We start from the raw sequence: 27,227 nt of genomic DNA, 5'->3' as shown, positions 1-27,227 counted from the left end.
TCTATATACTCTATATTATACTATAGTATCGAGTTTTACGTATAGCCTACTACGAAAAAGCAATTTTACGTATAGCTAGAATCCCCGAGCCTAGGGCGAGGGCCCGAGGGGTAGAGTAGCTAACGTAACCCCGGATATATCGTAAATAGTTAGCTTCGTCTTTATCGGTAATAGTATAGTTTTTTATACTTTATTAGTAACGGTTTAATAATAGTAGGACGTCTCGATTCTACTAAGGTCTTTATAGTAGTACTATTATATTAGTTGCCTAGCTTCCGCTATAGGTAAGAGCTATAGTCGTTTCTTCGTAACTATATATATACCTTTAATTTAATAAAGATAGCCCTACTTACGGCTTTAGAAAATATAAGAGGGACGGGTAGGTCGTAGGTATAGGTATATATATAGGGGAATCTGCTATATAATCTACTAGAAAAAAATGGCAGCGAACAATCAGAGACGAAGGGAAGATAGTTAAGAAGGAAGGGAGGACGAATAGAAAGCACTATATACTAGGGCAGAGGAGGTGCTAAAGGCGGAAGATAGAAGAACCCCTAAGAGAGTATATAGGATAATAATCTCAGAACTCCTTAGAGGACTAAAAGCAATCTATAACTAGGCAAGCTACGTAATTATAAAGGTAGCTAATACAGTCGTAGCAAAGATTACGAAGAAACAATAGGAGACAAGCCTAAACTACCGTACCTAGGCAGCAGTAGCGAGTTAGGAAGCGCTAAAACCCCCGAGGATAGTAGTTAGAGTCTATATTATAGACCTACAGGAGCAAAAGGAAATCTAAGGACTTATAGGGAAAGAGATTGTAGAAAGAATTGCAGTTAAAGAGGTAATTAGGGCTAGGAACGAAGGAAAAGGGGTAATTAAGCTGTTTATAGTACAAGAGTAGAACAAAAAGAAGCTAGAAATACAAAAAGAATAGACAACTAAGATAGGGAAAACAGCAAAGGTCTCCTAATAGCAATTTATAATTATAGCCTATAGTATAATAAGAAGCTTTAAAGAAGAATAGGATATTAAGAGCCTATAGAGACAAAACTAAGCTATATACCTAGGCCTAAAGATTACAAAAGTGGCATAGATTAAAAGGAAAATCGAAGAGACTAAGAAGCAATCTTCCCTAATTATCTAGGTAGGGAGTATAGAGCAAGCTAATATAGTACTAGACTAGGGGTTGTTCTAGGACTTTAAAAGATTAGAAATAGAGATACATAGAAGCAACTACAGGATAATGCAGTGCTTTAAATATCAGCACTATAGACACTTAGCAGCTAAGTGTATAAAAACAACCAATACCTGCTCCTATTATATAGGGGATTACTAGGTTAAAGAATGCAAAGCATATAAGGGAGAAGTAAGATATGTATACTATACTAAAAGACACCCCTCTTAGGCGAAGGAATGCCTAGTAAGAATACAGGTAGCTAGGAAGGCAAAGGAAGCTAGAATTAATATACTAAAAAGATATACAATAAGCTAGGGCAGCTAGGTATAGAAGCAACCTAGCTAAGTACTATAAAAGAGGTCTAGACAAGATAATAGGTTCACATTTAGGGCCTTACTAGTATAAGAGAGTTACTAGCAACTAGGGAGACTAAGATACCTTAATATTGTAGGAAAGGAAGCAGGGCAGACAAAGCTTAGTTAAATGTTAGTCTAAAGTAAGGGAAGACTAAAGGAAAACTTATAGGGAAATGATATAGATAAAACCTAATAAACATTGCAACATTACTAAACATTATATAGTACAATGTTAACAAAAGCAAAGACAAGGTACAGAGGAGCTTCCTTTAAGTACTAAACCTAAAAGAATATTACATTATTGCAATCTAAGAGCCCTAGCTCAACCTATATATAAAGAGACTAGTAATAGTTAAAGACCTAAGATACCACCTAATTATCTACAACTAGGGAGCCCTAAGGATATATATCTATATTAGTAAGGAGATAGATATAGAAACCTAGCAGGCTATACTATAGGAAGATAGGGACCTAACATTAGTTTAAGTAGAGACATCCTAAGGTATACTCTAAGTCTACTGTATATACAACCTACTACTAGACTTAAGAAGCAGTACCTAACTAAAAACCCTAGAAAGACTACCTAGAGTTATCTAGGGGAACACCTACTAAATCCTACTTAGGGATTTCAACCTCTACTACCCCCTCTAGGGCTTAGACTTTACCCTAGCTTACCACTTCCTAGCAGGAAGACTAATTAATATATTAGAGAGGGAAGGAATAGAAATTGTTACCCTAAAGGGACTAATTACTTAGGAGGCAAGAGGAAGCAGTAGCACACTAGACCTATACTTTGTATTATATTAGATTAGGAACAGGATTATAAGATACAGGATCAACTAGGAACTAGAAGAATTATTAGACCACTTCCCGGTATAGATTAAGCTAAATGTCTAAGCTAATTAGGAAAGGGAACTAGAGGAGAAGCTTAACTAGAAAGGTACCTAATAGGGCAGGATTAGGGAGGAACTAGAAAGGGACCTAAAACTAGAGGAACTCTTAATAAAGCACCTACTAAGGCTAGAGGATATTGATAAGGCAGTAGAAGAACTAATAGGAATCCTAAAATAGGTAGCTAGAAAGCATACCCTAGCAAAGAAACATTCACTATACTAGCAACTATACTAGACTAGTAAGTGTATAAGGAAGGTTAAAGTAGTAAGGAAGGCTAGGAGGCAGTAGATATAAACCTATACCTAGGAAGTATAGGACAACTATAACAAAGCCTACTAGGAAAAGAAGATCTAGATTAAGAAAGATAAGATACAAGAATAGAGATCTATAATAGGAATAATTATAAAGAAACTAGAGGAGATATAGAGGATAGCTAAATAGGCAAGGAGACCTAAATAGGATAAGGATATGCTACTACAATTCCCGGACATTATAGACTAATAAGGACAAAGGCAGACTACAATAGAAGGGAAAGCAAGAGCCCTAGGCTAATACTTCTTCTATAGAAAAGTATAAGCAGACCTATTAGACATAAAGGAGACAGAATAAGAGACTCTACTACTAGGCATACTAAGAGACACCTAGGTCAAACCCGAAACTATTAAAAGGATCCTAAAGAAAATTCTAGGCAATAAGGCACTAGGAGAAGATAAGATCTACAATAAACTTCTAAAAGTATATAGGAAGGAGTTAGCCCTAGCACTAGCTAATATCTTTTTATAAAGCCTAGTACTAGGACACTACCTAAGACTATTTAGGAAGTCCCTAATAGTAGTGCTAAGAAAGCCCTAGAAGGAGGACTATATATAGCTTAAGGCCTATAGACTAATAGCCCTACTTAATATAATAGGCAAGGTACTAGAAAAAATTGTCGCTAAAAGGCTAACAACCTTTGCCGAGGAAAGGAACATCCTTCCTAAAGGCTAGATAGGAGGAAGAAAGAAGAGGTTAACACTAACAGCTATAGAACTAATCATAGAACAGATTAAGCATATCTAGCACTATAGTTAAAACTAGGTAGCAACCCTCCTCTCCCTTAATATCTTAGGAGCCTTTAACAATATCTCCTATAAAAGGCTCCTATATATACTTAAATAGAAAGCTATACTAAACTAGATAGTCTAATTCATCTAGTCCTTCCTATAGGAAAGATTAACACAGCTTATTCTAGGCAAGTTTAAATTAGACCTAATACTAACTAAAAAGGGAATCCCCTAAGGATTAATACTCTCCCTAATCCTCTTCCTTATCTTTATAGCAGACCTACTCCTACTCCTAGAATCAAAAAATATATTAGTATTAGGATTTATAGATAATACAAACATCCTAGCCTAGTCTAAGACAATAGAAACCAACTGCAAGATCCTAGAGGAGAAGCACTAGGAGTATAAAAAATAGGTAAGGAGGTATAGAGCAAAATTCGCCCTAGAAAAGTACTAGCTTATCTACTTTAGCAAGGCTAAATCAACCTATAATATAAAGCAATCAATCACTATCTAAGGCTTTGAAACCTAACTATTAGCAGAGCTTAGGGTACTAGGGATCTAGCTAGATCTAAAACTGAATTAGGGACTATAAGTAAAGAAGGTAAAGCAGAGGGCAGATACTAATATACAATCTATTAATAGACTTATAGCCTCTATATAGGGGGCTACATTCGAGAAAGCCAAAGTTATATACAAAGCAATTATTAAGCCAGCAATGCTATATAGAGCATAGATATAGACAGCCTAGGAGAAAACACTAAAGAGGATTAAGCAACTAGTTAGTAGGTCCTAAACCCAAAGCCTAAAGAAAATCCTAGGAGTATATAAAACTATACTAACAAGGGTAGTAGAAATGGAATTAGGGATCCTACTAGTTAAATAATACTTTAAGGGACTAAGACACCAATATACAGCAAAGACAATAGAATACCTAGCCTAACAGACTATCTAAAAGGCACTAGACAAGATAAAAGCCTAGTATATTAGGACTAGGAGGCGGGACAGACTGTGAATAACTCCCTAGAAAGTTAAAGACCTAGAGCAATATAGAGTCTTAATAAGAGAAATGCTAGAGAAAGAGCTTTAGGGACTAAATATAAGACTAAAGGAAGACAAGCTAAAGGGAGAAAAACAAAGCCTAGCAGAATCAATTGCTAGATACCTATAGGAGCAGGACTAGAACAAAACACAAGTTAAACTAGGAACCCTAAAGGTACTGATCAAATTTAGTCAATATAACTACTAGCTCTATAAGGACCTAAATAGGGCCGAGGCAAGCCTAGCTATCTAAATCAGATCTAAATATATTAGACTTAGATCTTACCTGTTTAGAAGAAACGTCCTAGGAATTAAAAGCAGAGCTTACTAATATAGCTACTAATCTCAGAACCCTAAGTATATACTGCTAGTCTACCCTTAATAGTTAGAAGGTAGAAGTAATTAGAGACTAAAAGCAATAGAAAGGGAATACGATAAGCTAATCTAGAGCAAAGAAGACCTAAAGAGGATAGTAAAGTGGATTATTAAATAGGGATTTATATAACAATTCGCACTAGCAAGGGAAACTAAGGAGTAGATAAGAAGGAGGGAAGAAGAGGGGGAAAGAAGGGCAGGGCAGCAGGCAAGGTAGTTAGAGGGTAATAACTATAACACTAGTATACCCTAGAGGAAGGAAAACAAGGAAACGAGGAAGATCAACACTTATAAATAGGACAGGAGGGAGGTTTTTACTAACTAAGTTAGTTTCCTACCTAAAAACAATACATAGAAATAGACCTATATAGGCCGAAAGGCGCTACAACAGGCAAATGAAATATCTATCTATCTATCTATCTATATATATAGGGAACTAAATAGTATATACCTTATATATAGTATATTATATAGAACTATAAGGGGTCTATACTATATTATATATAGTTTAAGGGCGGTATTGTAAGTATATATAAGAAGAGAAGGTAAATAATAAAGGACTATATTATAGCGGGATTATAAATACTTCTAGTATATATCTACCGCTATACTATTATCTATAGTTATATATATACTACTCTATATATCGTATAGTAGGAAAGAAAGATAAGTATATACCTACGCTAAGCCGGGTTTCCCTACTATACTACTATTCCATTTTACCTAGTATAGCTACCTATACTATAATAGGTTATACTATCTATAGAGGCCTATACCCCGATTAAGCGAGATAGCAGACGGGGATAATCCCTATAAGCGGTAGCTAGCTTAAAAACGTTAGGTATAAACTTTTTAAAGGTACGGATAATTCCTTTAGGTAGTGTACTAGCTTTAACTAGTTAGATCCCGTTTTTAGGGATTACCCCCGTCCGCTATCTCGCTTAATCGGGGTATATACTATTATAGCTAGTAGTAGTAGTAGTAGTAGTAGTAGTAGTAGTAGTAGTAGTAGTAGTAGTAGTAGTAGTAGTAGCAGTAGTAGCAGTTTCCGTCTACTACTAGTTTTTAGAATCTATATTCTATAGTAATTAGACACTACTAAGAGAACGCTTTATAGAATTCCTACATTTTCTACTACAAAGTACTAAGAAAACCTATTAAAATTTGGTTTTAGTACTATAGAGTCTAGTAGTTCTATAAAATAGACATACTAAAGAAATAAGAGTTTAGCTATATTTTAGCTTTCTAGATCTAGTATAAGTAAATCTTATAAAAAATTATACTTCTCTTATAGTATTAGACTACTTATATATAGAGTTTTAAGTTCTAAACTTAAAGCGTAGAAGAGTTATTTAAATTCTCAGATTTCGGAAATCTATATAGTACGTGCCGCTATTAGCGTAACTTCTAGAAGCCTTCTAGCGATAGCGACGTCCTCCTACTAAGGGTTAGCTTTTGCCTATTACTCTCGGTCCGCAGAGCCGCGATCTTCGAGAATACGCTTTAGGGGTACTAAGAGCAGCTCTCTTAGCAAACTTAGTGTATAGATGCTCTTAAGACTGTATAGAATAGCGCTAATAGTTCCAATTTATCTAAACCTACGCCGAGGTGTCGATTAGGGTTAAGAACGAGGGTATTCTGCAAGCCGCTAAGCATTAATAGAAGGTCGTACGACTCGCTTAACTGCCGGTAAGGCTCCTAAGCGACTAGACACGAGTCTAACTAAGGTAACCGCTGCGGTTAAGAAGAAGCCTATTTTAAAGACGCTCGAGAAGCCAATTACGCCGCCGCCGATAGCTAATCCGGCTAGGAAGAAGCCTATAGCTAAATCCGTACCGCTAATCGATAGAGTAAATAATAGCTCTACTATAGGCACTACGGCTTCCGGTACTAAGGAACAAGCAGTACTTAACTCGCTTAAAGAGGTAGCTAGTAACGTTAGCGGTAAGATAGGCGGTAAGATAGGCGGCTCTATAACAACGTCCTTCGAGTCTTAGTCTTCTTCTACGACTAGAAGATTGAAGGCTCTCGGTCGTAGCAATATAGCTCTTACGCCCGAGAGCTACATTCGAGAGCGGCTTACTAATAAGAAGGGCCTCGTTTTAATAGACTATAGAGGTTGCTAGTACCTTATAGACACTACGAAGAAGACTAAAGAAGATAGGCAGGTTGCCTTAAAGCGTAATATCTTCGACGTTACGGATCTAGCCGAGGGTTAGAATAGATACAAATAGGCAGGCAAAGTAACCGAGAAGTATAGCTTAGAGCGCTATTTAAAGGTAACTTTGTCGGCTTATTATAAAGGGGTTAAAGAGAAGGATTATTATTAAGAGACCTAGCTACAACTATTTAATAATAATAATAATAATAAGGCTACGGAAGAAGATAAGGCTTATAGCCGTACCCTTAACCGTCTCGGTTACTAGATCGACGAGGAGTTGCTAACTAACCCTTAACTTAATATATTCTTCTATACTAAACTAAGGCCTACTAGCGCAGGTCTAGTTAGCTTAGCGTAGAGGCAAGGCACGGCTACTAGCAAGAGACCTCTTAGTAAGACGCTAGGTTAGTAGCAAGCCGCTCTCGCTAACGTTTAAGTAATAGAACTAAACGAGAAGGGTAACTTCGAGGTTAATATTCGAGCTTACTTTGCGTATAATCTTAGCACTTGTCGCAACGTTAAGATTAAAGGACCTAAGACCTACTACTAGCGCAATCCGGACAAGCAAGACGTGCCTAATAAGTACTAGCTTATAACCTCCGAAGTAATTAAATTGCTAGTAAGATTAATCGCTCAAGGCTAGCGGAAATTTAGCGATCCGATATATATAGAGGTCCTTATTACAACAATTAAGCTATACTTCGAGAGAGATATAGCTAAGAAGGTCGCTAATTAGTTAAAGAAGAAGGGCGTTACTAGCGGTTATAGCGAGGCTTTAGAAGCCCGCCTAAAGGTCTAGGCTCCTATTAATATTATCTTCGGAGACAAAGTAGCGGCTAGTTTCTAAGTAGCTATAGGACCTAGATTTACTCCTACGACTCCTTCGAAGACACTAGCTCGTGCCCTACTAAGACTAGGTCTTACAAAGGATATATCGTTACCGATAGTACTACCGGAGGGTTTAAAGGAGGGTAAGGAGCTAAGGGTCGGATTCTTCTAGTAGGCACTCGAGATACCGCTATTTTACGACTCGGCGGAAATGCGAGCTATATAGAAGACCTATATCGACGAGGACTTCGACCTAGTTACTATCGCTAATATAAGCAAGAAATAATAGTAGGAAGAGTTTAAAATAAAGGCGAGTATACGGTATAGAATAAAGGAAGCAATCGAGAAGTTCCTAATACTAAAAGCCGATAAGATTATAGCGGCGGAGCTAGCCGGAGCTAAGGATACTATATAAAGTGCGAATTTAGGCTCTACTTCTCGTAGTGCTATATAACGTTTATGCTATTATTTTTTGTAATTATTGTAGGCGCGGACTAATTAGACTAAACACATTCTATATATTAAATATCTAGTATTATATTGCGTTATATATTGAGATTTTATCTTTATATAAAAGCCTAGAATTCGAACATTTATAACACTTCTCGGGCTCGAGCGCGCTAGTCGCACTAGCGAATTCTGCCGCTACGTTACGTTATTACTCCTATTCTTCTTTAGATTCTTCGTCGCTATCTATATCCTTAATCTACTTACTAATCGACGCCGGCGGCGTATAAAGACACTAGTTATACTAGGTAGACTCTTCCGGATCGAGACCTATTAGATCTTATACGTAGCCGGCGGTACTAACGAAGCCCTCTTTAGAAAACGCGAAATCTAGGTAGTAGACGTTGTATCCGGCATATTCGAAGAGTTTCTACGCCCTCGGCCCTTAATATCGCTATAGGCAATAATATAAGAAGTCGCCGAAGTTTAAGAAGTATTCTACGTCTCGAATGTGCCTCTTAATATAGCACTTTAAGCAGTTAAAGGTCTATTCGATAGGATTTAAATCCGGTAAGTACGGAGGCAGGTATTCGAGTTAGTAACTAGCTAATAATATCGCCTCCCTTACCTCCGAGCTATAGTAGATACTAGTATTATCTATTACAAAGATTATTAGCGGATAGCCTTCGAGGTAAGGCATTACCTATTTAGTTAACTAAGCGACGAAGATCTCTCGAGTTATCGAGCCTTATCGACTAATCGTATAAGGTAGATAGCTATTAATAGTAAAAGTAGGCAGTATAGACTACCTTACTTCTCGCTACGCGTACCGGAAGTCTCTATAATTAATGCCTTTCGGAGACTATCTATACTTCCGCTAACTAGTCTTCTAATTATAGGTAGTCTCGTTGATAAATATTAGCCTATCTACCGGCTATTTAGCGTACCTAAACATTTATAGAGCCCTTAGCAATAGGTTACGCTCCTTCGCCTTCCTTTATACCGATTTACGCCTCTAACTACGCTACTTTAAGACACTCGATAAATGCGTATATTTTAATATCTCTTAAAGCTTTAGCTACTCGTCGATAAGCGCCTATATTACCTCTACGAAGTACGAGTCCGGTCGGTTAGATAATAACGCCTTAATAAATATCTCTTACTTATTATTAAGAATAGTCTTACGGCCTCGCTTTATAATACGAGGAGGGTAGATCTCGCTAAATAACCGCTAGTTATCGAGGGCTCTATATACCGTACGCCTATAGATAGGTAGTCGACTTGTCTCTATAGTTTAATAGATATCTTTGCCTTACGCAAAGTAGTCCTTTAGCAACTCTTAGTGTTCTACGCTAAGCTCTTTACCTAGTCGCATTCTTTACCTCGCAATACCTCGGAAACGGCTATACTACTGCTTTATAGCGACAACTTTGGCTTCAAAATGCACTATATACGCAGGTACGTAGAAGGGAGGAAGATATACTATTCTACGAGCAAAGTGCCTAACAAAATTGGTAGCGGTAAGCTGCTTAGCACTCGCAGGCTTCCCCGCGGCCGAGTAACAGGTAAAAGCCAACCCTCAGTAGCGATAGCGACGACCTGCTAGCGACGCGACGACCTGCCAGTGACGCGACGACCTGCCATACGATAGCGATAGCAACGTCCCCAAATTTCGACCAAGGATCGGGAATCTACTCCCGGCGAGTATAAAAATATGCGGATGAACCTCGCCCGGCTGCAACCCAATAGGGAACAGATGTACCGCTGTCACTTCTGCAGATCTTGGCCCAACATGCCTACCATGAGAAGAGACGTTCGTGTTATATGGGCCAACGAGAGATTTTGGGTAGAGACAAGCAGGTGAAGTGAAGGTCGGCCCAGCCTTAAGGTCTAGCAAATCTTGGAACGTGACCATACCATGGAGCAGACCAAATCTATTGCATCCGAACAACTATCTGCCAGTAGCACGGGCAAAGATGAGTCGTCGTCTTCGCTGCAGGTTGGGGCGACTCCAACTGAAGAATGGGAATCCCGCCAGGAACGCTCCGTGGACGTCTTCCTAAATGCCCTGCCACAAGGTCAACACTCTGCCAACGTCAGCGCATCAGGTGTTGTCTTTCGCGACCTGTACGTGGCAAGAAGCGTCCAACAATGTACAGCGCCGCACACATTTGCCAGTGCTGCGCTTGGCGACATCTTATCGCGCATTCTGAAGTGTCTCCGAGCATCGGGCACGAAAGCTACTTGCACTCCGCACCCAGTAATCAGGAACTTCACGGGCGTCGTGGGCAATGGCGAGATGATGCTCGTGCTGGGGCGTGCGGGAAGCGGATGCAGCACATTCCTCAAGGCCATATCGCATCGACAAGATCAAGACACTTCTGCAACTGGGCACGTCAGCTGCGCTGGCAGGTCATCGTACTGTCCAGAAGACGACCAGCACTTCCCAGCCCTGACCGTACGGCAGACATTGGAATTCGCGCTGAGAAGCTCGTTCCCAACAGAAACCACACGGCAAATTGGATCCCTCGCCAATGCACTCCTTGAGATCTTTGGAATGGAGCTCTCGAGTGATACCTTGATAGGCAATACACTGAAAAGAGGAATCAGTGGCGGAGAGAGGAAACGAGTCTCGGTGATGGAAGCTTTATCGCTGCAATCACCTATCTCAGCTTGGGACAACATCACATGCGGTCTCGACGCAAATGCCGCTCTGAGACTCATCCGCTGCCTCCGACTGATTACCCACAAAACCAACCGATCAGCCGTCATCGCTCTGAACCAGGCAGGAGACGAGATCTACCATCTTTTTGACAAAGTTCTCGTAATCCACGGAGGCCGGATGCTGTACCAGGGTCCGACTGGAGACGCTCGGCAGTACTTTCAGAGTCTTGGATATCGCATCAAGACTAACCAGCCAATGGCGGAATTTCTGACCAACCTGATATCATCGGGAAACTCAGTACACAACTGCGGTCGAACTGCAGAAGACCTGGAACAGATTTTCCGCGACAGCAAAGCCAATGAACTTGTTCTCGCCGAGGTCAAGCGCCAGGAGGTGAAGCTCGAGGCACTTCATGGCTCTGCAGGAGATGACTCCAGCCAGACGCACATACACCACAGATCTTTCGTGCCAAATTATCGACAGCAGGTCATCAATTGTGTCAGGCGTGAATTCTGGCTCAAGAGCGGAGATTGGAGACGGCAGGTGTTGAAATATCTCCTTGCCATTGCGGACGCTCTGGTAGTCGCGAGTCTCTACTATGATATCCCGGAGAGTACAGCCGGACTCCTTTCACGCAGCGGAGCGACACTTTTTGCGGCCCTCCTTCTCATCTGGGTGCAACTATGTGAGGTCGATGAAACTTTATCGAGCCGAGCTTTCTTGGAGCGACACAGACAGTATGGACTCTACCGGCCTAGCGCTGCTATGCTGGCTCGTTTTGTGGTCGACTGGATCATGATACCTACCTTAGTGGTCCCGTTGGTCATTATCATCTACTTCATGGCAAATTTCGCCCTGAATGCTGGTAAATTCTTTGCATTCCTGGCTTTTGTCTGGATCTTGACATTGTGTGTTACCGCCTTATTCCGACTTCTGGCTATCTCAAGCGCAAGTCCGGACAACGCCGTCCGTTTTGCAGGCGTCGCTCACAACGTTCTCCTAATGTTTGCAGGATACACCATTACCAAGTCTCGACTCATGGCAGATCGGCCTTGGATCGGCTGGATTGCTTACATCAACCCACTGGCTTATGGCTTCGAAGGTATGCTGAGCAGCCAACTTCATGATGACAGGATTCCATGCGCGCCAGAACACCTTGTTCCCTACGAAAATGGATCTGGAATTTCTCCCCAAACGTGCAGCATTCCGGGCACTGGTCGGGGAAACACAGATGTGAGAGGCCACGAATATCTATCCAAAGTGTTCCAATACAACTTTGCGCATCTTTGGAGAAACTTTGCTCTGATTGTCGTGCTCACCGGCGTGTATCTGTTCGGGACCTGGGTAGCATCTGAGAAGATGTGGCGTATACACCAGCCAGCTCGTCAGCGCGTAGTCGTTCAAACTGGTCAGGATCGTCGCCGAATCGCTGACGAGGAGTCCACCGGTACTGGTGATGTTGACGGATCAGACTACCCCCACCGATCAGAGGAGGCGAGTACTGGAGATGTCGAGAAAAACTTGAACGACCATTCAGGAGCGTCAGACTCGGGCACAACGGAAACAATGAACGAAAGTCCCCCCTCCCTAGGAGCTGCTCACGATCTTTTTGCATGGAAGAGCATCAACTATACGGTCAAGGATGGTGTTTCCTCACGACAGGTGCTTGTAGACATCAATGGCTACGTGGCCCGCGGTGTTTTGATGGCTCTTGTAGGTCCCTCTGGGTCTGGAAAGACCAGCCTCCTCCATGCGCTCTCGGGTCAGCAGGCCGCAAATTCCGTGGTGACGGGCATTGCCACCATGAGTGGAAAGACGGCTGCGAGGGACTTCCGCCGGTCTATCGGACTTGTGGCACAAGTCAGCATACTTGAAGAAACCGCCACCGTTCGCGAGGCGCTGGAATTCTCCGCAATTCTTCGACAAGACCCATCATTTTCCAAGATAGAGAAGCTACAGTACGTGGCCCATTTGCTCTCTGTCCTTGGACTCCAAGGCATCGCAAACACAATCATCGGATCTCTCAGCTATGCAGAACGAAAGCTTGTTGACATCGGATATGAGCTTGTCGCCAGGCCGTCCCTTGTAATGATGGACGAACCGATAAGTGGTCTAGACGCACAAGCTGCTCTCTCGATCATTCGCCTTCTTCGTCGGCTCTGTGATTCTGGCATGAAAATCATATGCTCCATACATCAACCATCCACGGAGATTCTTCGACACTTCGACACGCTCTTCGCTCTCGACCTCAGTGGCCGGTGTGTCTACTCTGGCTCAGCCTTGGATCTCAGACAGTATTTGGCCACACGCGGCGTCCTTTGTACTGACGATGCACATGGAATTGCACTTATCATCGATTCATCCATGCGGAGCTCCACCGGAGAAGGGTGGGCAGAAGAATGGTCCAATTCGGACGAGATCAGAGCTTTATCTGCCACGATTCAAGTCATTCAGCATGATAAACCGTCCTCAATATCCGAGAAGCGGCGATCGTTCGCGCCTCATGCTGCACCCTTGGCGCTGCAGGTGAGGCTTCTTACTACGCGACTGCTTTTACAGTACTGGCGAGAACCATCATACTGGTACACCTGGATCAGCGTGTCACTCACATCAGGCCTCATTAATGGACTCTGTTTCTGGCAGGTCGGAAACACTCTGGCCAGTCTCCAAGACCGAATGTTTAGTGTATTCCTCATCATACTCTTGCCACCCATCATCGTCAACACCGTCAAAGTGCGCTTCTACCAGAATTTGCTTTTGTGGACGACAAGAGAGTTGCCATCCGGGACTTACGATTTCACAGCACTCTGTGCGGCCTGTATATTGGCCGAAATTCCAATGGCAACGGTCTCTGCATTGCTCTACTTCTTATCGTGGTACCTTCCAAGCGGGATATCACATCAGTTCTCCACGGGCTGCTATGTGTTTGCAATGACACTGTTTTATTTCTGGTTCCTGTTCTCTTGGGCTCAATGGATCTGCATGCTGCTTCCCGACATCGAAATGGTGTCGAATGCCCTGCCATTCTTCTTTGCCGTCACTGGGCTGTGCAATGGAGTTGTGAGACCATTCTCGCAGCTTCCGAGCGTGTGGAGCCGCTGGCTGTATTGGGTAAATCCAATGACTTGGTGGATCGGCGGCATTCTATCCACTATCCTCGGCAACCTGCACATCGAGTGTACAGAAAGCGAGCTGATACACTTCGATCCTCCCGCGAACACTACTTGTGGCCAGTACATCAGTAACGCTGACCCGGGTTACGTACTGGCCCCAGATGCGACGAGCAACTGCATGTATTGTCCTTTCGCCACTGGCACCGGGTACTTCACCAGCCTGGGCTTTCATCGGCAACGAAAGTGGCTGAGCCTAGGACTGTTTGCTTCATTCGTTGTCACGAACTGGCTCTTGTTCTTTTTCCTCACTGGTATGAGGCACTCCAAGCGGCTGCACCATAAGCGAGAGACCACGATACGCAGGATGAAGGAAATTGCCAACGCATTGGTGAGCCTAAATCGAAAAAGTGCTTAGACAGCAAATAGAAATGTGACCCGCTGTTACAACGATCGTATTTCGAGATATGACTGCCCTGGGAATCGAAACAAAATATATTGCCGTGTTTTCTATAGGAAATCAATTCCCATGCGGACTTGGTCCTAGTACACATGGCAATCTCCAGAATTATCTTGCCTCAAGTTGATCCTCCTATCACATTCGGCGATGACATCGTAGCTGAGAAAACATAATTTCAGCACTATCATTCCATGAGAGCAGGTCTTGGCTGGAAACTCACTTGAATGAGTGCTCAATTCGATCTTCGAAGCAGCTTGGAACTAATGCATTGTAATGTCAATGCCAGTACGACGCAACCTGTAGACGAATAGGCATACCCTTGGAATCACCAGCAAACGTGCGTAGCAGTGAGTCGACGTCTCTCTCGCGGCCGATTCTTGTAGAAGAGAGTATCTGAATCATCGACGCTCTTGTGTATCTCAGACTCTGGAACTCAACTAGGCGTTTCTGGACCGAGAGCAAGGACTCACGCCCCGACATCAACCGACCGAGTGCGACAGCGTCTTCGATAGCCTGGTTGGCGGCTTGACCACCAAACGGCAACATCTACTCTAGTCAGCGATCATCGCACAATCATGAAGTTACTTAGCAATACCGGATGAGCAGCATCGCCAATCAACACCACTTGGCCATTGACCCACGTCGTGATTGGCTCCGAGGAGTATAGTGGCCAGTAAGTGACTTCTCCTGCAAGACTGTTGATCCATTACGACGTGCCTACCAACGACATTGGATCACTAACCGAAGCAGAGCCTGAACGTCTGGATGGAAATCCGCGTATTCGTTGAGCATCTTGGTCTTGTTGTCGTCTACAAATCGTTCAGGGTCAGCAAAATCGACGGCATGGGAGGAGAAACTAGCCTTGAGTGACACCGCAATCGTCTCGTGTCGGATGTATGCCCACTATATTCTGCATTTCGCCACTGCAAAAGGTGAGTTGGCGGATAGGACAGGAGCTTGGCGGCAACCCTACTCTCTGCACTCATACCAAACAAGATGCCTTTCTTCTGTGCTCAGTGTATCCGCAAAGATCGTTGAACCAGGCGATTTCCGCGCTTGCAAGCCCAAGAGCGAAGGATCTCGTGCCAAATGAGCCGTAGGGACGAGAAAACGGAAGGCACTGAAATTGGTCTTTGTTGGAGGAAAGTTCGTGCCCAGCACCACAGAGCGGGCGACAGAGTGCAGGCCATCGGCTGCCACGATCAGACTCGCTTGAATGCACTCCCTCTCATCTAGGTACACAATGCCGTTCTGTGGATCGATAGCCCGGACTGGAGCACCCAGGCGCAGAGTTACAGAGCCTCCAGTCTGCTCTGTCGCCAGCCTAAGCAGCTCCATGTGCAAATCCACCCGGTGCACCGACCACATTCGATGGCCATACTTCTGCTCAGCCGTCTTCAGATCAACCTTGGTGAGAGTGTTCAAGGTTCTCCCGTCCAAACTCTCCCATGTTTCCAGAGGGACCGCTCTAGCTCGCTGGAAGGAGAAGTTGAGGGAGGCCAAAGCCTTGGCACCATTGGGCGACAGTGCCAGAGCTGCCCCTGTCTCCCCGGCACACTGCGACTTTTCCAAGACGGTTACTTTGTAGCCCGCCTGCGACAACGAGACAGCGGCCGTCAGTCCGGCGATTCCTGCGCCAATCACAACGACATTGACGGACATGCTGGCAGTGGAAGATTCAGTAGTATAGCTTAGGATTGTTGATTGTCTTCTACCGACCTACATACTTATCCCAGGGACATGACACAAACGCATGGATTCAGTCTTCGTGCGGGAAAGAAAGCGAGGTCGAGTGCCGAACAGACTCCCCGACAAACATTGGAAGTCAATCATTGCGCTTCTGCACATCCCCTGTCCACGCCGAATCTGGCTCACCGAGAATATGTATTCTCGGCAAATCCGCTGTCGATGGATCCGCATTCGCCATGCATATCACCTTTCCACACGTGACTGGGCAGCATTGGCAGTCACATGCACTCGAGTCTTCAGAGCCTCCAGGTCGATAGTTCTATCAGCGACGACTCAACTCACGCATCTTTGTGCTGATGCAGGACGTTTGTCTTGCCTTGCCGCATTTCCCAATCGCCATGTCGCTATCTGATCTCGCCAAGTCGGTGGTTGCGGATGCCGCCCAGCTAGAAAAGCGTCTGTCGGCGCAACAACGACCGCAGTGCACCCTTGAAGCATCGGGTTACGTTGACGTTGCCACTGCTTCAATCGAGACTCAAGAAACCATCAGACTTCGCAACCAGATTGTCCAGGCCGCATATACCATTGTGCGACTCGCACAGGGCCCCGTCGACCACGTTGTCACGTTGTCATACAATGTAAAGCATCCGAACGACAGGATCCCCGGATGCGAAGTGCTAATCAACGGTAGGCACTCGATGCAGCGAACTTGGAGGCTTTACTGAGGATGGGGGTTCCGCAGCAGGTACCGTTGCAAGGCACGATCCCTCTCACCGATCTCGCGACTTTATTGCACGCCGACCTGGACATTCTCACGCGGCTGGTCCGCTTTGCCATTACCAATGGGATTTTCATCGAAGATTCGGAAGGCTACATCGGACACTCTGCTGCATCCGCTACTCTTGCTTGGAATGGGAATCTGAGAGATGTTGCGCAGCATAACGCGAGCATGATCACCAACATCTGTGCCAATATAAGTCCCTGGGAGCAGATGTGGCGTGAAGCCAAGAAAGGAAAGACATGTCTCGGCGGTGACAGGCTCAACGGGCACAGTGTCAACGGTGACAGTGCTCTGCCTGCTGCCCCCTTCAATTTGACCTATCCGGGCTATAAAGATTGCTTCGAGTTCATGGCGCTCAGACCTGAAAAGGCCAAAGAGTACTACAATTTCTTAGACGGCCGCGCTCAGCTTCCGAGATACAGCGCTCGTGACCTTCTCTCAAGCTGGGACTGGAAAGGGCGTCTAGGAGGAAGCGGAACTCTTGTCGACGTTGGGGGATCATCTGGTCAGATTGCCGGTCTCCTGGCAGCTGAAGTACCCAACGCACAATTCATTGTACAAGACACGAACGAGGAGGCCATGAAAAAAGGCACGTCCGCCATCGCAAGTGCACGGCTGAGCAATGTCACATTCCATGAGCATGACTTCTTCGCTCCGCAGTCGATTCGAGCAGACGTGTACTACTTCAGGAACATTCTGCATGACTGGTCTGATGAGAAGTGTGTCGAGATTTTGCGAGCGTTGGAACCAGCTTTGAGTCCAGGGTCGACGGTGTTGATCAATGAAGTTGTCCTACCAGAACCCCCGGCACAATTCAGTCCGTTGCTTGACCAACGACAAGCAAGGTAAGCATGGTCTCTCATTGACGAAGCGATATCGCCCAGAGCTTGCTGACCTATCGATCTCAGAATCGATGATCTCGTGATGATGGGAGCACATAATGCTCGAGAGCGAAGCCTGAAGGAGTTTGAGAACATTTTCCTCAATGCGAACAACGCTTGGAGCTTTGTTGCATGCTTTGGCGCGATTAACAACATTGCAGGTATTGCGAATTCCCTTCTTGAGTTTCAATGGCATTAGTATGCCTATTGAATTCAAGATTCAGTTCATCTTGCTGCTCAATATCATAATTTTCGACTACATTGCTTCGCCCGTTCTCCATTTCTAGGCCACTTTCTCTCTCAGTCCATCAGTATACCAGCTTTAACAGTCACTCTTGCCGAGAATCTTCAAAGCACAGATGTAAGTTTGGTCTCTTCTACATCTACCTTTCCGTCTCCACGGTATTCAATAGCAGCGGGGAACTTGTGCATAATCGAAGAAGCTACAAGGAATTTGCCAGGCAATGAACAAGGAGTAGAAATTCCCGCGGTTCTTTAGCTTTTCAGCTTCGGTATCTTACTTATATTTGACTAATGTAAAGGTTCTTTCACCAAGTAGGGCGCCGAAACAATAGGTCTGCCGCTTGACGCAGCCGAGTATGGGAAATTTGTGCTTCGCAACCGGAGATTGGTAGCAATCACTTCAGCATTACGATTAAGACAAATGACGACTGCGGTGGGCTGTGTACTCCTGTGATTGCATGTAATCGTCGATCAGGAGGCTCCGAAACTGCTGTGAAAATCCGGCTTCCAAGGCCCAATGCCCATGTCACTTGACACACAGTCCCAGTATCTGTAGACTACAGTCTGTGTGACGTTCGTTCTTGAGGGAAACACGCCTCTTTGTTCAGCAACGGGGACTTCAACGCAAGATTCCAATCATGAACCATTTCCGTTTGCTGTTTCGACAGCCTAACCTCGGCAGCGCCTCGCTCAATCATTTCCCGCTGATACTCCTCTATCGTGTCCTCCATGCTAGATTCTCCCTCCACGACACGCTGCAGACCTTTGGCAAGACTAACAGCGTCTGCTATGCCGTTGTTCATGCCTTGCCCTCTTTCTTGAAGCACATTAGATTGAGGCGAGGTGAGAGGCTTATGTGGGTTGATTTGTACTTACGCACTGTCATCGCATGAGCAGCGTCGCCGGCTAAAGTTACTCGTCCTTCACGATGGTTCCAAGGAATCGGTTCCCAGTACGACATGTAGTTCGACGATGGGCTAGTTCCTGGAGGGACCCAGCGCCACGCTGATCGGAATGGCTCTCCGAAAGACTCAGCCATCTGCTGCACTCGAGCAAGAGTGATGGGCTCCACGCTTGGGTCGAGTCCCACTCGCGGCTTACACGTAATCAAGAGTTGGAAAGACCAGGTGGCGGGATCATCGCTGGGAACGTCTTGTACTGTCTACAGTCAGCGTTGGACAGCAGCTACAAGTTCCGCGCGAGCCTACCGGACAGCCAGAGCCAGAATCCATCAGGGTGTATGCCATGAAATAGCACAGGATGATTCCGCCGTACGAAAAGAGCTTTCTCCGCGTCGCCGTAGCAAGCATGCAGACTGATTACAATATATGGGGCTGTTCGGGCCAGCCCAAGGCTGCGATCCACCTCATCAAATATACACTCTCTTACGCTTGAGCGAACACCGTCAGCTCCCACGACCAAGGTTCCTGTAATCTCAGACCCGTCTCCGAACAAGGCTACGACGCTTCCAGCTTGTGGATACTTCAGGCCGACAAGCGTTTTGCCATACTGTTGTATATTCAATAACGGAACCCTCAGGGGGCACGATGCGTAATATCATACCTGAACGTCGATTCCCTCGTGACACAAGGCCCGAAACTTATGTCTCGACACGCGATACATGTACACAAGAGGGATGTCTTTGATGTGTGCGCCTGTTTTGCCATGGAACGTAGGGAATCTACCCGGATCTTCAGGTACGTAGCTAGCATCGACTGCTGTCTCGTGGATCCGACTGAATTGTTCTTTGGGCAAGCATTCGGCAATCAGTGGCAGGGCCCATTGAAGCGATACTCCCCACTCTCTGGCTCGATATCGTTGCCTGGATGGTTCGCGGTCGAATATGGTATACGGGATGTCTCTCTGCGTGGAAGTGGATGATTAGATCCCGTGAACGAGAGATAACGACGAATGGCGTCCTCACCTGCTTCAAGGCTTGAGCCAACAGCAGCCCCGTTATACCTTGACAACAAGTTCAGTCCACGTTCATAATCTTATCATAGCATATTCATCACTTACCGGCGCCAACGATGAGGACGTGGTGTTGTGTCTCAGCCATTTCTGAACTTGCACCACCGCAGTTTACGGACGTCAGGAAAAAGCTTTGCAATCTGATGGATAGATTCAAGTGCCTTAGCAGACTCTATGGCATCAACCGACGAAACGAATGTCCAGAATCGACGTTAGTTTGAAGTTACAGCCCCTGCAGTATCCATGACCCTTGTCACTATATAAGTAACTCACCGAGAAAATTGCTTAGCGAGCACACTTCATCCGCCCTTTGTGTCGCCGTAGCCAGTCTGTAGGGTAGTCGGCGATCGACCATAGAGAGCCATGCTTCCAACGAGCCCGCCGAGACTTGGAATTTGGCGCAGAACGGTAACAGACCTGCACTTGAAAGTCAAGCGATCGCATTTGCAGCGGCGCAGCAAAGAAGTTCCAGAAGGTCGTTGGTTCACATCATCCTCAACGATCTGCAAGAGCACAACCCACAATGGCTCAACCCAGGCTGTTTCTTTTCTCGGATGACTTGCTCCACGCGGGTGATGGGCGGTATACAACTCGCTCCGTTATTGACTCAATCGGAGCGAGCTCATTGGCTTCGAAATTCATGGATAAGATCCTCACGGCAATACGAGAGGAATGGAAACGTCAAGCTTGTGCAACGAGTCTGAACAATCATTTCTATAGCTTGAAGTGGTTGGATAACCTCTCCAAGGACAGCGAGCCATTCGAAGACACATATCTCTCCTTGCAAATCCAGCTGCTGCTGACTCAGAGTATCTCCTTCATCAGGCTAGTACCACAAGACCCCCTCAAGACTGACAGATCGAGAACTGACATGGTCCAAAGACACTTTGAACGCAGTCCACAAGCACCATGGCCCACTCCGGATCGAGATGTTCTCGTTGGACTATCATCTGGCGAGTTAGTTGCGGCTACTGCAGCCATTTCCACTGGCCTGGACGAGTTCGTGCAGCTCATGGTCCAGGTTATATTGGTCGCTTTTCGAGCCTTTCTCTGCACGAGCAGCACAGAGGAGAAAGCCCTGGGCACTAGGACTTCTCCGTCCGCAGCTGCGAGAGGGCACTTCGGCGAAGAAGATGTCCTTCGCCATCTTCCAATTTGGGCTTCGGAAACTCCGTCATACTTGAAAGCCGACCAGTTTGATCCGTTTCGAGGACATGTTGGGTGTAGTGGCGTTCATCAAGTCGTCAATAAGCAACAATACCTGGAGAGAACACTCCTCGATGTTCTCGCAGAGCTCCGTAACCTAGAAGACATTCAGGTCAGCTGCGCCGAGGCGATCCAACAGGAGGAAGGAGAGTCCTTGGAATTCATTGTCTTCGGTAGCCCGATGCTCACATTACCGGAGCACGCCTCTGAACAGCTGTATCGATATCTCAATCAACGGTTGAACAAGCCCTGCGTATACCACGCGGTATCCCCAGAGCGACTATCCTCATCCGCGAAGTTCCCGATCGCGATCGTCGGCATGGCAGGTCGATTTCCTGGGGCGGAGAATGTGGACGAGTTGTGGAAAGCTCTGATGGACGGACAGGATCTCCACACAGAGGTACAGTAGATAACTGGCACTCATATCACGTGTGGAGGAGGCAGCTAACAGATCGGCAAAGATCCCTCGGGATCGGTTTGATGCACAATCACATCTCGATGCACCAGCCTTTGGGTGCTTCCTGGACAAGCCGGGGCTCTTTGACTCGAGATTCTTCAATATCTCGCCCCGGGAAGCGCTGCAGACCGATCCGGGACAGCGTCTGGCACTGACCACGGCGTACGAGGCGTTGGAGATGGCCGGATTCGTTCCCAATCGGACGCCATCGTCTCAGCTTGAGCGAGTCGGGACGTTCTATGGACAAGTTGCAGACGAGTACAAAGAACAGAACGCCACTCAGCAAGTCGGGACCTATTTCATACCAGGAACCATGCGGGCATTTGGTCCGGGTCGCATTAGCCATTTCTTCAGATTCGGTGGGCCGTCTATGACTATTGACACCGCCTGTAGTCAGTGCTGGTTGGCTTCCAAGAATCTTCATGTATCTTGCTGATCATCGCATAGGCTCCAGCCTAGTCGCCTTACATGTCGCATGCAATGCTATATGGAACGGCGACTGTGACACGGCCGTCGTTGGCGGAATGAACATTGTGACCAGTTCGGACAATTACAACGGCCTGATTTCAGGGCATTTCCTCTCCCCAACCGGTTCCTGCAAGACCTTCGACAACGCAGCGGACGGTTACTGTCGAGGCGAAGCAGTGGCATCGATTGTGATCAAACCACTGAGTGCGGCCATTGCTGACAATGACAAGATCTTGGGGACACTGCTTTCCTCCTCCATGAATCACTCCTGGGGATCGTCTTCCATTACCCATCCATGGGCTCCGGCGCAGCAGAGACTGTTCCGAAAGGTCGTAGCAGATGCCGGCATTCGTCCTGGCCATGTCAATTACATCGAAATGCACGGCACAGGCACTCAGGTAATCTATCGCCCAATCGAGATTTGTATTGCCGAGCAACTATGACTGATCACTGACAGGCAGGAGACGCGGTAGAGATGTCTTCGATCCTGAACACCTTCGCCACACCCCGTCACTCCTCTCACTTCCCACTCCTTCTGGGATCCATCAAGGCAAATCTTGGTCACGGAGAGTCGGCATCCGGCATCACCTCAGTAATCAAAGCTCTTCTAATGATCCGCCAGAAGCTCGCTCCGCCCCATGTTGGGATTAAGAGCGTAATCAACAGCCAATTCCCTCCCATGAGCGAGCGAAACGTAGCCATACCTCGACAAGCTATCTCGCTTCCCGACTCGATCACTACTGACGAAGAGAACAAAACTACCATTCTTATCAACAACTTCGATGCGGCCGGTGGCAACGCGGCGTGTATTATCAGCCAAGCGAGCAAGGCTACCGAGGAACGGCGGAAGATACCTACCAAAGTTCCCAATTGGCTTCCCATTGCCATTTCTGCCAAGTCCTGGACCTCACTGGAAGGAAATGCTCAGGGGCTGCGACAGTATCTCAAGCAAGTTCCGCAGCCGTCACTTGTGGACCTCTCGTACACCACCATGGCTCGGCGAATCCATCACAGACTGCGTGCAGTCAAAGTGGTTTCGACCGTTGCAGAGGCTGAAGAAGCTTTGAATTCCATCTCAGACGATGGGGTCGAACATGCTGTTTCTGGGGAACGAAAGCTAGCTTTGATCTTTACAGGGCAGGGAGCATTCGATATACACTCAGTAAGACTGCTTGCGCAATCCTGTGGATACTTCCGAGCCACCTTGCTGCATTATAACCAGATCGCGACTTCTCAGCGAATTCCAAGCTTCGAGGAATTCATCACGAACGAGGGAGGTGAACCAGACTTCGTCTCGAAGCAAGTCCTCATCTTGGGTGTGCAGATGGCACTGCTCAGACTCCTCCAAAGATTTGGCCTTAGGCCGGATCTTGTATTGGGCCACAGCTTTGGAGAATATGCTGCCTTGGTCGCCGCTGAGGTTCTCACGGCCAGAGACGCGATTCGCCTTGTGGGAACCAGGGCAAGGCTATTGGAGAAATATTGTTCAACGGAGAGCCACCTCATGTTGGCGGTGAACGCAAGCTTGGATACCATTCGTGAAACTTTGGACGAGAAATTGTCGACAGTGGAAGTTGCGTGCTTCAACAGTCCCCAAGATACTGTGCTGGTTGGATCTGCAGATACCATTCAAGACCTGCTCCAAATCTTTAAGCCTCGAGGTACTCGCTGCAAGATCTTGGGCATGCCATTCGGCCATCACTCGGCGCAGATGGAGCCTTTGCTAGGTGACCTGAGAGAAGAACTCGAGTGCTTAACTTTCAAGACACCTAGCATTGCCGTAGCCACGCCAACGGCCTCTGCAACCGTCGTACGAAGTAGTCCAACTCTGAACGCAGAATACATCGTTCGCCAAATCCGCGATCCAGTCCATTTCCGAGGGGCACTGGAAGCTTCTCAGGCAGAAGGGTTCTCCCCCCAGAATACGTGTTGGTTAGAGATTGGAACGACCCCAGTTTGCCTGGCTATGATTCACGCAACTATGGGGCCTTGCAAGCTGCTATTGTCGTCCATGCGCCCAAAAGAGCATCCCTGGAAGACTCTGTCATGCAGTCTAGCTCGAATGCACTCTTACGGCTACAATGTCTCTTGGGATGCGTACTACGCGGATTTGGAGGGCTTACCCGAGGTCTTGCACCTACCATCGTATGCATGGGAGCAGAAGAACTACTGGATTCCATACGAGAACGACTGGCGTCTACATGTACACACTAAGTCGAACATGCCGAAGACGCAGGTTCCATCCAGCCTGCCGAAGCAACTGACCACGACCGTTCATAGGCTCGTGCTGGAGGAATCAATCAGTGATGTGGCCGCAAAAGTTGTCTTCGAAACCGATTTTGCCTACCCTCCACTCCGCGATGTCATTAAGGGGCATGCGGTGGCTGGCAAGTATCTTTGCCCGGCGGTAAGAAGTCTGACAATCACTTGTGAGTGCGGGCTGACGATATATCCGTAGTCGGTCTACACGGACATGGCCATGACCATCGCGGATCATGCGAGAAGGACTTATCCTCTCACCACAGACGCGTCAGGAATGACAGTAAAACGTATGGAGATCATGCAGCCCATCTTGGTTCCGGAACAATGTCCACCGGGCCCACAATTAGTCAACATTACTGCACTCGTGGATTTGACGGCAGGATGTCTAGACATACAGCTTTGTTCCGAGTTCAGTGGCGAGAAGAAGCAACACGCTCAGTGTCGAGTAGTGTTCTCGGATGACAAAGCCTGGAGTTCGAAACTGGCATCGTCAGAGTTTATGATCAACGAACGACGACGTCAGATCCACGAAAATGTGGCCCAAGACGATATCAATAAGTTCGGAAGGCAATCAGCGTACACATTGTTCGCATCGCTGGTGGATTACAGTGCCCAATTCCAAGGACTGCATCAGGTGTACCTAGCACCAGGCCTCGAAGCGACTGCAACGATCAGATTGCCTGTTGCGGAAAACGAGGAGGAGAAGTTCTTCTGCTCTCCATACTGGATCGATAGCTTGCTCCATCTTTCTGGCTTGGTACTCAACGGAAATCCTCTTTTCACATCCAAAGACGCGGTCTATATCTCCCATGGGTGGCGGTCATTACGTCTTCCAACCGAGATCAACCCACAAAAGCAGTATGAAGTGCACGTCAGAATGCACAACATCCGACCCGGGATCTACACTGGTACAGTACACATCTTCGAGCAGGATGCACTTGTTGGGGTTGCCAAAGGAGTGGATTTCAGGCGTATACCGAAGAAAGCTCTACCAATGTTGTTGGCTGCAGTGCACGATGGACCTATAACACCACCCGCTGGTCAAAATATCATCCTTACAAGATCAAGACAAGAGACCCCTGGAGTCACTCATGCTCCGCCCGAGAAGACCGGCGAAAGCAATCTCGACTTGTCCAGTCAATGTGAGAAAACCATGGAGATAATCTCGCGCGAGTGCGGCGCGGAGTTGCGGACTTTGCCTCGTGACACACGTCTGGAAAGCCTAGGAATCGATTCGCTCATGACCTTGACGATACTAGGAGCTGTACGCCATGAATTAGGAGTCGACTTAGCCCAAGCCGTGTTCCATGACTGTAAAACGGTTGGGGAATTGCAAGAATTCCTCCTCGGGGCAAGTGGCGATTCCAGCGATGGAACATCCGAGAAGTCTGGATCCGAAACAACACCTTCTACTCTCGAGTCACCACCGACGACACTCAGCCAGCTGGACGGACTTCATGAGAGCCGGGAAGGTATGAGTTCTCAGAGTGTTTCCATTCTCCGATCAATTGTTGCACAGCAGATTGGCATCAGTACTGAAGAGCTACTTCAACAGGACCAATTCGATGACCTCGGCGTAGATTCCTTGATGCGTCTATCGATAATGGGCGAAGTACAGTCTCAACTTGGATTCAACGCGATGGATTTACTTCACGGGGGTATTAGCAGCTACTCCGAGCTCGAGGCGGGATTTTTGGCAAAGCTCTGCCCTACTCCTGTGAGCTCGGTGTCTTCTTCCTCTCCGGTGAACGTTCGACGCGAGGTGAATGAGAGCAAGGCCGTTTTACCGTCCCGCGCTGAGGCCCACGACAGGCGAGGCGATGATTCTCACCATACCCGAATGGACAACGGCCATGCGGCAAGCCATCTCTCGAACGCCTTCAATCGTGATCCACGATCGGCGAAGACCTTCTTGTTCCTTTTCCCAGATGGAAGTGGATCCGCAACGGTATACCTGAATCTCGATTTTCCCGCATTCGGCCCAGATACCTGTGTCATTGGTCTAAGCAGTCCTTATATCCGGCAACAAGGGCACAGAGGGATGTTCACGGTGGAAAGTCTTGTGGAGCTTTGGGTGAAAGAAATTCGGAAGCATCAACCTCACGGGCCATATCTTCTGGGTGGATGGTCAGCAGGAGGGTACTACGCTTTTGAAGCATCACGGGCTCTACAACGTGCTGGCGAGAGTGTGAGCAAGTTGATTCTGATCGATTCGGCGCCTCGGAACGCCTTCGAAGCCATGTCGGAGGAGCTGATTTCCGTTCTTTCGAAGCTGGGAGCTTTCAGTGACGATGGCAGAGAATGCCCGGGATGGGTCACTGACCACTTCCAAGCAACTGTCCAGGCCATCGCAGGTTACAAGCAATTTCCGCTTGCAGGTAATGGATCTGGCGGTGCTTCTCTCGACGTACATATCATCTGGGCTTCGTGCGGAGTGCTAGAGGATCAACAGCACCTATTGAGTGGTCGACAAGCCCTTGTGACCACCTCCTCTAGTAGCTCCAAAATTGCTCGATTCCTCCTGGCTCCGAGACAAACTGTGCGGCTTCCGAACACCGAATGGCAGCAGCTGCTTCCTCACGCCAGCATAACAATATCTCAAGCCCCGGGGACGCACTTCAATCTGCTTCGACATCCGCAGGTAGGTGAATCTCCAGCACTGACCTTTCCCCATTGGGGCATGTTACGAGAGAGCCGAAGACTTTGCTA

At 46.6% G+C, this 27,227-nt stretch overlaps 5 protein-coding genes across 5 annotated transcripts; 3 read left to right on the top strand and 2 right to left on the bottom strand.

The window, feature by feature from the left end:
• Positions 1-10,243: 10,243 nt before the first annotated feature.
• Atr3 (ABC transporter, PDR-type) lies at positions 10,244-14,518 on the top strand (the record flags this gene model as incomplete). The annotated part of the gene is made up of 2 exons (XM_007931388.1): positions 10,244-12,429; positions 12,490-14,518. The coding sequence occupies 2 exons, from the start codon at positions 10,244-10,246 to the stop codon at positions 14,516-14,518; spliced, it is 4,215 nt and encodes a 1,404-aa protein (XP_007929579.1).
• A 318-nt stretch (positions 14,519-14,836) lies between these two features.
• On the bottom strand, positions 14,837-16,222 carry MYCFIDRAFT_45566 (uncharacterized protein; the record flags this gene model as incomplete). The annotated part of the gene is made up of 5 exons (XM_007930632.1): positions 14,837-15,106; positions 15,156-15,255; positions 15,303-15,369; positions 15,434-15,483; positions 15,534-16,222. The coding sequence occupies 5 exons, from the start codon at positions 16,220-16,222 to the stop codon at positions 14,837-14,839; spliced, it is 1,176 nt and encodes a 391-aa protein (XP_007928823.1).
• A 425-nt stretch (positions 16,223-16,647) lies between these two features.
• Positions 16,648-18,110, top strand: MYCFIDRAFT_198855 (uncharacterized protein; the record flags this gene model as incomplete). The annotated part of the gene is made up of 3 exons (XM_007931387.1): positions 16,648-16,887; positions 16,941-17,875; positions 17,939-18,110. 3 exons carry the CDS (start codon positions 16,648-16,650, stop codon positions 18,108-18,110), a joined length of 1,347 nt encoding a protein of 448 aa, XP_007929578.1.
• A 601-nt stretch (positions 18,111-18,711) lies between these two features.
• MYCFIDRAFT_190048 (uncharacterized protein) lies at positions 18,712-20,213 on the bottom strand (the record flags this gene model as incomplete). Its single annotated transcript, XM_007931386.1, has 6 exons — positions 18,712-18,971; positions 19,031-19,312; positions 19,363-19,663; positions 19,718-19,954; positions 20,007-20,116; positions 20,174-20,213. 6 exons carry the CDS (start codon positions 20,211-20,213, stop codon positions 18,712-18,714), a joined length of 1,230 nt encoding a protein of 409 aa, XP_007929577.1.
• A 1,419-nt stretch (positions 20,214-21,632) lies between these two features.
• On the top strand, positions 21,633-27,195 carry MYCFIDRAFT_20039 (uncharacterized protein; the record flags this gene model as incomplete). Its single annotated transcript, XM_007930557.1, has 6 exons — positions 21,633-21,731; positions 21,793-22,180; positions 22,236-22,654; positions 22,714-24,663; positions 24,715-26,235; positions 26,296-27,195. Coding segments are annotated over 6 exons (5,277 nt in total), but the record flags the coding sequence as incomplete, so codon positions are not given.
• Between the last annotated feature and the right edge of the window lie 32 nt (positions 27,196-27,227).

This window comes from Pseudocercospora fijiensis, assembly GCF_000340215.1.
Source record: "Pseudocercospora fijiensis CIRAD86 unplaced genomic scaffold MYCFIscaffold_7, whole genome shotgun sequence".
Classification (NCBI taxonomy): domain Eukaryota; kingdom Fungi; phylum Ascomycota; class Dothideomycetes; order Mycosphaerellales; family Mycosphaerellaceae; genus Pseudocercospora; species Pseudocercospora fijiensis.
Note: the sequence above shows the minus strand (reverse complement) of the source record. Positions and strands in the feature narration are given on the sequence as shown.